This window comes from Oratosquilla oratoria, chromosome 6 (assembly GCF_046742065.1).
Source record: "Oratosquilla oratoria isolate Oo_2021 chromosome 6, ASM4674206v1, whole genome shotgun sequence".
Taxonomy (NCBI): Eukaryota; Metazoa; Arthropoda; class Malacostraca; order Stomatopoda; family Squillidae; genus Oratosquilla; species Oratosquilla oratoria.
In genome coordinates, this window is record NC_134782.1 from 41231328 (window position 1) to 41243088 (window position 11761).

An 11761-nucleotide genomic window follows, 5' to 3' on the forward strand; every position below is an offset into this window, starting at 1 on the left:
ACCTAAACGAATTGGGGCACACTTGTTCAACTAAACAGTTGGACAGGAATGTCTTCTGGTTCTTTCTCTTCTTACTGGCGATGAGCGAAGATTCCAACAATCTGTAGGCTTGTTTTAGTCCCGGAAAAGACTTGAAGATGAGGTGGAGTAGAAGAGAAGCCTCCATCGTGGGTGTAACAATTTCTAAAAGGAAATGTAGCCTTTTCTTGAGGGCTTTCAGGATTTGCAGTCCTCAACTTCTGGACCATGAGATTGAGGTGATCAAATGTCAACTTGAGAAGTTGGCTTATCCACCTTGGTTTCTGGATCAAGCCCTCAGTAAGGCTAGGGCCAACCATTTTATAACTTCCGTCCCCTCAAGTTTTCACCGCTCCTTTAAGGACATTTTAAAAATATGTATATAATTATATTTATATATATATATATATATATATATATAGATATAGATATAGTTATAAATATATATATAAATATATATATATATATATAAATATATAGATATATATAAAAATATATATATAAAAAAAAATTTATAAATATATTTTTATATATAAAAGGATAGATATGATATATTTATAAATATATAAATATATATAATATATATATATATAAATATATATATATTATATAATATATATATATATATTTATAAATGTATGAATATATATATTTTATATATAATATATATATATTTATATATATATATTATATATATTATATATATTATTTATAAACATATATATATATTATAACATAAATATATATATATATATATAATATACATATATATAAATATACATATATACATATACTAAATATACATATATATGTAAATATATAATTGTATATAAATATACATATTATATATGAATATATATATACATTATCTATATAATATATACATATATATACAATATATATATATAAATATATATATATATATTATATATATATATATATATAGATATATATATATAAATATTTATATATATATATATATATATATATATATATATATATATATATATTATATATATATATGTATATAAATATGTGTATATATATATGTATATATAGATATATATGTATATACATATATATGGATATATAAATATATTATATATGTATATATATATATATATATAATATATATATATATATATATATATATATGTTGGTACATTTGTGACAAGTTGATGAAGGTGGAAAAAGAAGTCACGGGTCTAGTTCCGAGTTACTGAGTTTATTGCTTACCGGTTTCGCTCTGAAGAAGCATAGAGCGAAACCGGTCAGGAATAAACTCAGTAACTCGGAACTAGACCCGTAACTTCTTTTTCCACCTTCATCATATATATATATATATAATCTGTAATTTCGTATATCTATTAATTTCTGTGCGGGAGAATTGATCTGAAGGAAAGATGCACATCCAGTTTGGAAAGTACGAGAACAAGACTGTATAGTACCTACATCCTCGGCTCACAACGCACACTTTCACCTCATCCCGCATGCGTGGGCGCGCGCACACACACACACACACACACACACACACACACACACACACACACACACACACACACACACACACACACACACACACACACACACAAACACACACACACACACACAGACAGACAGACACTCACAAACAAACATTCTTTTTATACGTGCTCGTATGCACAGTTATACACAAATATAAAATCAGACACCCATTTTTCTGTGTGTAGAACTTGACTGCATGTGCGTATGTTTCCGTGACTTGTTATTTATTTATTTATTTTTTATTTATTTATTTTTTGTAGTCAAAAAACTCCTTATTTGTAGCCTACTTGGAATTATGTTTTCATTTTCATACTCTTGATTTTTCGATATATTTTTCTTTAATTAGATAACGAACAATAAATGTCTCATATTAAGGAATTAATTGAAATTGCAGTTTTGGTGAGGGATTAATAAAAACACAATTTTAATTACAATAATGACAGGGCATAATTGAAGATATAGACACCAGGCTAGCTGCAGGATGCAATAACAGTCGTATAAATTCATTTCATTTTCTATTTCAGAAAGAATTCAAATGAAATCTAACAAGCGAACTAATTCACATGGAAGATTATGAAATGCTCATCTATAAAAGAATACAAAGGAGGTAGATGTTAAAGAAAGAACACAAGTAGAAACAATATTTTTTATATTGTGAAGAAGATACGACTTATGGAAGGGTAGACAGGTATCGGAGACTCAAGAATAATGTCGACATTTTGAGAACTGAGAAGACGACGACACGCGCCAATGTCCTGTAGCAGAAGTGAAAAAGAGGTGGTGATTTTGCAAAAAGTGGAGGCAGAAGACACGGTAACAGCTGTAGAAGCAGCCCTAGCAGCGGTTAGAGCTGTCTTGGCAACATCAATATTATCTGCACCATGAACGCATCATCACGAGCGCGTACGCGCCTGCAACTGTTCTAGCCCTCCCCCCACCCTCTTCCCGCCTCACCCACTACCGCCAAGATTTTAGGTAATCAATTATACCATATTTGTGTTTTCTTTTATTTCTTCTGACCAAATTGACAAACTTGTTATTTCAAAATATTTATACTTATTAATAGGGGTGTAGATATGTGATACTAGATGAAAAAATAAAACATGAAGATTTCTGACAAATTTTGCAAATTATTGTAGAAATTTAGCACATCACCGAAGAAAGTCTTGATAGCAGTTTAAACAAGGCATGTTCAATATAATGTCATTGCCTGCATAATGAGTGTTCTAGACACTAATGTCTCAGTGTAATTATGTGTCTTGTCTTTACTGAGAACGGTGTTGTGAATCTGTCTTAAATATTTAGCCAACGGTTCTCATTTATATCCATAAGACGTGGGAGATATTCTCAGAAGTATTAAGATGATGACATTATAATCACCTTTGGTCGACGCACGGTGTGGTTGGAGGTATGTTAAATCCATTTTGTGGATGAGAAAATCTCTCATTCGGGGGAGTGGGAGAGAGGGGGTAGATGAACTTCAAACTGACTGAGCAGGTTTGGGCAACGAGACGCGTCATTGAGGGTGTAACGCGCATGTTGGCAGGGAGTCCCCACCCAGTGTCACGTGTCCTTTGGGACAAAGCACAGTGTTGCTGGGCAGTCAGGCCATCGCCCACGCTCTTGTGCGCTTATATCGACTTCTTTATTTGGTCTAAGTGACATCATTGTCTGGCGTTGTCCTCGTAGGTTCGGTTATATTCTCCGTTTTCCTTCAAGGAAATTTTAAAGACTTGACGCGGTCTCTTTCTTTCTCTCACGCGCTTTCGCGTGTGCCGTCTTCAAATTTCACAGTTTCTTGAGGTAAATGGTAATCATTGTGTGTCCTATCATCGACATATATATATTTTTTCTGATAGAAAATTATCATTTCTGCGTTGACGTTTGACTGGGGTGACAGTCACTCTACAATGAGGAAACGAGAAATGGGATCATTACCCCCTTCACAGCTCCAATGGCAGCTAAATGAGCAAGCAACAAAGTATAATAGCGATTGTCACGGTTCAAACCGACGAATCCTCGTATGTACTCCCGGCTCCCCTTTCCTTCCCACTTCCCCTATTCCCCCCTCATCCCATTCATTCCCTTCCTTCTTTCCCTTTTCCTTCATACACCTTCACTTCCCTCTTGCGCTCCATTCCCGCTCTCCGTCCCAGTCTACATCCCTTTATTCTTTATATATTATACCATTGTTATGTCAGTATCTACGTTATTGAGAGCGTATCATCTTGTTTTTATAGAATTTGTTTACTTGTTTTCTTGTTGAAGCCGATTTGTTCATTATCTTAAGTATATTGCTTGGCAGGTGCTATGTATTCAGTACAGTACTGTGCAGATGCTAATGGAAATAATTCTTAATTACATTGTTCATCAGAGTATGACACGTCGGCTGTAAGATATTGGAAAATAACGAAAATATGGTGCGCATTCAACCTATGATGATTTTCATCGAGTCTAATAAAAATAAATAGATAAAATAAAATAAAATATAATAAAAAAGCCAGTTCGGCATCGAAGTTCATTCAGGATTACCAACCTTACCGAGCAGGCAGTCCTCATACAACATAAGTTGCACTTGTTTCTATGTTTATCTGATTATTTGTTTAGTTGATTTTTTTGTTTATTTGTTTGTTATCTATCAGCCCATTTGATTTGCATATTTATATAGTCATTTATTTGTTTATCTATTTATCAGTCTGCTTATTTCAGTTTTGTATAGATAGCGAAAAAATTTAGCCTATGATAGAAATGCTGAAATTTTGGCGACATCATAAAAATACAATCCATTGATCTAATAATTACTTATACATTTATTTACCTAAACATCTATGTTTCTCCACTTGTGTACAAATATTTGATGTCTCCGCCATACTAATTACCTCAAATATCACCCAGAATCAAGGCGTTAACACAATGGGCTATTCACCCCCCTACACATACACACACATCCTACCTCCAACCTCCATTTCAAATACTAGAATATGACTTCGTTCACAGAAATCTAAACTTCTCTAAGAACATTGCTTTAGTATGTCGTAACATTCGTATAGGTTTACAATCTTAGTTCATTATTGACCTTTGGTATATATGACGGAAAGGTAACTTGATATTTAGAGGTTTTAAAAATAGAATTTTGTAATCAAAGTCGTTTTCACTCAAACGAACTCTTAATGATCGGCGCTGGTGAAGCCCAGTTTGATAATTCCTTCAATCTCTTATCTTCGCAGATCCAAAATGCGTCTTTTCAAAAGACGTTGTAGCGACCCAGCCCCCCGTCTGGTCTCCCTCTCCCCCCTGAGGGCGGACCTGACCTCCACGCTCCCCCTGGCTACGCCTCCCGGGGTACAGTTCGCCCGTGGGGACCAGGATGACCGGCCCCTCACCTCCCATTCCCTTCATGTCTCTTACAGCCAGAGGTCGTCTTCGCCAACGTCTACCATTGGGCAGTATGAGGTGAGTAGCGTTCTCTCTCTCTCTCTCTCTCTCTCTCTCTCTCTCTCTCTCTCTCTCTCTCTCTCTCTCTCTCTCTCTCTCTCTCTCTCCTCTCTCTCTCTCTCTCCTCTCTCTCTCTCTCTCTCTCTCTCTCTCTCTCTCTCTCTCTCTCTCTCTCTCTCTCTCTCTCCTCTCTCTCTCTCTCCTCTCTCTCTCTCTCTCTCTCTCCTCTCTCTCTCTCTCTCACTCTCTCTCTCTCTCTCTCTCTCTCTCTCTCTCTCTTCCTCTCTCCTCTCTCTCTCTCCTCTCCTCTCTCCTCTCTCTCTCCTCCTCTCTCTCTCTCTCTCACTCTCTCTTCTCTCCCCTCTCTCTCTCTCTCCTCCTCTCCATCTCTCTCCTCTCCTCTCTCTCTCTCATCTCTCTACTCCTCTCTCTCTCCCTCTCTCTCTCTCTCTCTCTCTCTCTCTCCCCTCTCTCTCTCTCTCTCTCTCTCTCTGTCCCCTCTCCTCTCTCTCTCTCCTCTCTCTCTCTCTCTCTCTCTCTCTCTCTCTCTCTCTCTCTCTCTCTCTCTCTCTCTCTCTCTCTCTCTCTGTGTGTGTGTGTGTGTGTGTGTGTGTGTAATTGGAAAATGTAATTCTTTAATAAAATAATAATCATAACGATGAAATTGATAACAATCCCTTTGACTGTGGTGTAATATAAAATCACAGAAAAGGACGAAAACCTTTGAAGTGTGAACGCCTTTCATTTATGTGACGCTGTTCGTCAGTTCTGACGTACGCATCGTCAGATGCTTTTTATTGAACTGAAAAATTGACCACCCCCCCCGCCTCCTGACCCCCGACCCGTCAATTAATGGAACCATTGGTTCTCAACTTTTTTCACTCCATTCCTGCCCCATTTATGAATTCTCAACATTTGTGGGGTTACCCTCATTTTTGTTCCTGAATCCCACCCAGCCAAAAAAATAGAAAAAATATCTTATAAAAATAATAATAATAACAGTAATAATAATATCAATAATAATAATGACAATAATAATAATTAATGATAATGATAATAAAATGGTGGAGAGAAAGTTGACTCTCATAATTATCTTGTATTTCTTCTGCCAAGATAGTGGTGGAAGTATTTTTTTTTTTTTTTTCCTAATCAGATTCCTCATATCCTCTAAAGACGTATGATTAGTAAAAGCAGGGTATGGTCCCCCCCCACCCCCAACCCCTAAAATTCTTGTTATGGCTCTCATGGGGGTCTGTGACTCCCAGATTAAGAACCAAGGGTCCAGATCCTCTTCAAATCAGGGCCCCGACCCCGACCCCACTCCTGACCCTAAACTGAATGAAATCGCCTGACGACCAGAATAAAGACTTTCATGAGAACCACTCGACCTCCTGCAGGACGACTACGATGAGGAGGAGGACGTTTACGCGACAGTCGAGGGCGAGGATGAAGAGGACGAGGTCGACGCTATCTACTCGACCCTCGAGGACGTGCGTAAGGCCGTCTCGAGGCTTCCCCCGCCCTCGAGCTGCACCTCGAGGGCGACGGTGGCCCTCGTCAGCGCACCGACCACCCCCTCCTCGTCCTCGAACAACTCGTCTTTCAAGTGCTCCTCGAGTCCCAGGTGCTACACCGCCATGCCTGCCCTGGTGGTCGAGGAGGTCCTTCAGACTTCTCCTCCAGGAGGAGGAGGAGGAGGAGGTGTGAAGAGCGTCAAGAAAGGTAAGCGAATTGCCAGATTTTATTTATTTGTTTATTCATTCATTAATTCAGTTGTTTATTTGTATCTATTTACTTGTTGTTTATTTGATTTTCCATTTTTGTTTATTCATTTGTTTGTATTAAGTTTTGTGCGTGTATTCACCTCGGATCTGCTGCAGCCTCTTTTCGAGACAGCCAGACACCACCCTACGGCAGTGAGCTCAGAGCTCATTATTAGCAGATCTCTGGGTAGGTCTGAGACCACTCACACTCCACACACAGGGAATGCAAGGTCACAACTCCTTGACTAACGTCCCGTACCTACTCGCTGCTAGGTGAACAGGGGCTACACGTGAAAGGAGACAAACCCAACTTGTCTCCGCCCGGCCGGGGAATCGAACCCCGGTTCTCCGGCTTGTGAGGCCAGTGCTTTACCAATCCGCCACCGGGCCGTGTGTGTGTGTGTGTGTGTGTGTGTGTGTGTGTGTGTGTGTGTGTGTGTGTGTGTGTATGTGTGTGTGTGTGCGTGTGATTTTTTTGTGTTGTATCATTCCGTCAATGCAGACTACCATATTTTCTAGCCCAGTACGAAACAGTTTTTTGCATCTTGGACACCATATTAAAAACATGAATAAGCAAATGAATGTACGAGTAAACGTATAAGATGGAAAAAGAATCATATATTCATGAATCGAGACCACTGAGGTCGTGGTGTGTGTGTGTGTGTGTGTGTGTGTGTGTGTGTGTGTGTGTGTGTGTGTGTGTGTGTGTGTGTGTTTGATGATTGTGTTTTACATGTGGGTGTGGGTGTACTTAGGTAGTTGTGTGTGGGGGTGGATGAGAGAGAGAGAGAGAAGCGAGGTAGCTTACTACTGGATTGCAAAGAACATTTGTGTAGATCTTGTTCGCATACTGACAGTTTGTCTGTCAAACCAAATTGACGGCACTGCTTCCTGTCAATCCTGCAATGGACTGAGGGGACGTTCCAAAAGCGAATGTTTTCAAAATTCGGTAATCAATAAGATTCGAATTCCAGTCTATTGTATAATTGAATAATGTCTTCTACTGCTATTCTTCTTCAAATTTATTTATATTTATGATAATTTGTATTTTTTTTTTATTTAGAATGATGTATACGCCTCATATACATGACGAATAGTATCGCCCAGTCATATCACCCACTCACTCCCTCACTCACTCACCGGGACGATCAGGCGCCTGCTGACCAAACAATTTCTACCACCGCCACGGCCGGGCGACACACACGCACGCACACACGAACACACGCGATCACTCAAGTAACCACACAGTACTAAACACATTATTACGTATACTGACGAACCTCCCCTGGATATATATATATTTTAGCTGTTAGACTACATTATATAATGTAACCCCAAGATAGTAATAAGAAAAAATATTTGTAATCTTGCTCGCATAACCTCTTAAGCTTATACGAGCGTGGGACCTCAAAAAATGCTGAATCCTAATTTCCGGCCTTTTTAACGAGATGCAGAGAGCTCGAGAGTCGAGTCGGTCCGATGATACGTACAAAGAAATAATATAGTGCATTGTGGTATAGAACCAGGAAGTGATTGACTTAGTGTAGAACCATAGAAGAAATTGTGAACCAATAAAGGAAAGGAACCAATAACGAGTTTAATATAGCCGCCTTAAGTTCAGTGTTATGTATCTACTCATAGCCAGTTGAGGATAGAATGATAATATTGTGATTAAATGTGAATTTGTGAGAACTAAGGTAAATATCGAGTCGAATTAGTTTAGGGAGAATGTCGATGGTGACGTCATGTCGGTGAAATCAACGGACGGAACGGAACGGGGCGGAACGGTTAGTTTTTACACGGAGCCAATGGGATGGGAAGGAGGGCGGGAAGATGAGGGACTCCCATTCCCAGGGATGCACCTGTGGAACGACGGAATGATCCCGTGAGAATAGAGAAAGAAAGAAAAGAAAGAAAGAAATAAAGAGAATAAAAAAGAAATTGATGAATAAAATAATAAATAAAAGGATAAACTGAAATAAAAAAAATCAAATGAGTATCTTACAAACAATAGGTATATGAGTAAGTGAATAAAACAAGAAAACTGTACAATAATTGAATGGAAAGAAATGGGAAAATATGCATTTTTGCTTAATTTATCCAAATGTATTTATGGATATATTCATATACCGTTATGTACATACGTATATATATATATATATATATATATATATATATATAATGTGTGTGTGTGTGTGTGTGTGTGTGTGTGTGTGTGTGTGTGTGTGTGTGTGTGTGTATTCTTTATTTGCTATCGCAGCTACGCTTGTGGCGTACAGTGATTTTTGCGGTGCTCTTTGCAGCGAATGTGAGAAATTTTAAAAGACTGGAAAGAACAGCGTGTGGTGTTGAACCCGGGGCGCGTTCAGAATGGTGATAATCACCAGGATTTCGGGTGATGTACTCTTCGCGCCAACGTCGTCACACACTCGCTTAGATTTCATTCGTTCCAAAGTGTGGCACGAAATGGACTGACGTGCCACCGCTAACTGCCGCCACTAAATTGCCCAATTTATGCACCCGTGTCATCATCCATAGCTGCAGGTGTTAAAAAAGGAAAAGGAGAACGAGGGGGAGTAGAAGTAGGGGGAAGAGGAGAAGGAGTAGGAGAAGGGGAGGAGTAGGGAAGGAATAAAAGGAGGAGGAGTAAGGGGAGTGGGAGAAGGAGGAGGAGTAGGGGGAGGAATAGGAGGAGGAGGAGGAGTAGGAGAAGGGGGAAGACTAGGTGTAGGATGAGGAGTAGGGAAGGAGTAGGAGGGGAACGAGGAGGAGGAGTGGGAGAGGAGGGAATAGAAGGAGGAAAAGTAGGAGAAGGAGTAGGGAAGGAGTAGGAGGGGAGGAGGAGTAGGAGAAGTAGAAGGAGTAGGAGGAGGGAGGAGCTGGAGGAGAACGGTAAAGGATAAAAAGAAGAGGAGGAAGAGATGAAAAAGAAATTAAAGTGAAAGTTGAGAAGGAAGAAAGCCGTCTAAAAGAGAGAGAGGGAGGGAGAAGGAGGAAGAGAGAGAGAGAGAGAGAGATTGTTGTTGTTGTTGTGGGCTATATTTAGCCAGCGCTTCTATCCCTCTGGACTCTCGCGTTGCCGTCGTGCGCTCTCTTTTATTATCATGTTTCGCCTCCTGGTCTACTTAGTCGATGGAGAAGGGAGTGGGGGAGGGGGAAGGGGGAAGGGGGAGGACACCCCGGAAGCCCCGAGTGAGTAAGCGAATGTCTTCGTCGTCGTCGTCGTCTTCGTCTTCGTCGTCGTCGTTTTCGTCGTCGTCGTCGTCGTCGTCGTCGTCGCTGCTGGGAACCTTCGCACGGGGAGCAGTCGGGAGGAAAGAAGAAACTGCTCTTCCGGGGGGAGGAGGAGGAGGCAGGGGGGGGAAGGAGATGAGCACGTTTCCTCCTGGCTGACCAAACTCCCGCCAGGGGCGTCGGCGGAAGAAGGGGGCGAGGAGGAGGAGGAGGAGTAGAGGATGGAGGAGGAGGAGGACGGAAAAGGAAAGGATAACCAGGAGGAAGATTAGAAGAAAGAGGTCGATGAAGAGGAAGAAATGGAGGAGAAAAATGAGGAGAAAGAGACGGATAAGGATAAAGACCTGAGAACGAAGAAACAGAGGAAACCCAGAAGGAAGGCGAAGAGGAAGACCGGGAGGACGAAGAAGAGGAAGAGAAGAAGAAGGAGGAGGAGGAGGAAGAGAGGGAGAAGTCACCAAGATCTTGCACCCTACGACTCAGGATTTTTCTTCTTCTTCTTCTTCTTCTTCTTCTTTTTGGGGTGTGGGGTGGTGGCGGGGGGGGGAGATGAAGGGGGTGTTAATTAGCTTCGAGATGACATCCTGGCCCCTTCCAAAGACGAAGCCTTCGAAGGGGGCGATAGAGGGGACTGTATATAGCTCAATAAAGTCGTACTCCCTAACCCTGGGGGGAAATTAAGGGGATAGGGGGAGTAGATGATAGGGTTACCTTGTCTCCCCTTTCCTCCAAACCCCCCCACCCCCTCCCGACCTAACTAAGTTAAATATCTTTGTCACCGTTAACTAACACCTTAACCACTAGGAAGATGTTAATAAGGGCTTAATCGATGTTTAGTGTTTCTCTATCTTCTCGACAACAAAGTTAAGTTAAAGATTAAAATTAGTTCGGATTTTTTCCCCAACGTTTTTAGACAAGTAATTTTAAAACGTTTCTTTAGACCTAGTCAGGCTTTAGATTAACTAGTTTAGTGACTTCAAATCTAAGTTTCGTTTTATTTTGATCTTTCTCCTCATCATTCAGTCACGTGTTTCAGAATCATACGGTCACTACACGAAGTGTTGTCGTTAATGTCAAAAAGATTCGTCCAGGAGTAGGGTATGTTTATGTTTGTGAACGAAATGATCTGGAACTAGGAACGTCACTTCATGTTTCGACTGTACCCCAGTTTTTAGTCGTAAAAACTAAATCTCCGTGACTTAGCTTTGTGACTTGTCTTCGCAATGTTGTGTCAGAGAACATCCGTCTGTCTTACTTTCCGTAAAGACGCACGTTTTACTCCTTACGATGATCGTTGATGGCTCAATGAGGATCGTCAAACGACTGTCTCCTTGTTTTTGAGTGACGGGGCTGTTTTGCTTCGAGCTGCAAATTACGAGGCTGATCATTGTAACCGAAGCTATCAACGCGTTTACCTAGATATGATGTCAGGTAGGATGCGCATCACTGGCTATGATGGCAGGCTAATAATCGCAGCGAGCAAAACGTACCTTTGGACCTTAATAATGCGTTCACACACACACACACACATCATCCACCAAATCAGACCCTTGCAGTTCTGCCAAATATCGCAATCCCTCAGAAAAGGTGTAGATGTAGAACTATTGGCAACACTGTAAGGAAGTCAGACAAATACGTCAGAGATGAGATACAACCAACAGATGTATTTATTAAAGATGAATGAATAGGTTGAGGTGAAAACAGGGCAGAGATTTGACACGTCAATCAAGTGAGACACAAACAACAACGACAACAAAAAACAAAAGCAAAATGGAGCACTGACTCCA

The 11761-nt window shown here is 40.4% G+C and overlaps 1 protein-coding gene across 1 annotated transcript in view; it reads left to right on the top strand.

The window, feature by feature from the left end:
* The first annotated feature begins 2381 nt into the window (after positions 1–2381).
* Positions 2382–11761, top strand: part of LOC143026437 (uncharacterized) — a 142441-nt gene continuing 133061 nt past the window's right edge. Inside the window, exons 1-3 of the mRNA XM_076186823.1 lie at positions 2382–2517; positions 4770–4995; positions 6375–6699. Coding sequence (XP_076042938.1) covers positions 4777–4995; positions 6375–6699 — 544 coding nt within the window. The 5' untranslated portion in view covers positions 2382–2517; positions 4770–4776. The remainder of the gene's footprint in view (positions 2518–4769; positions 4996–6374; positions 6700–11761) is intronic.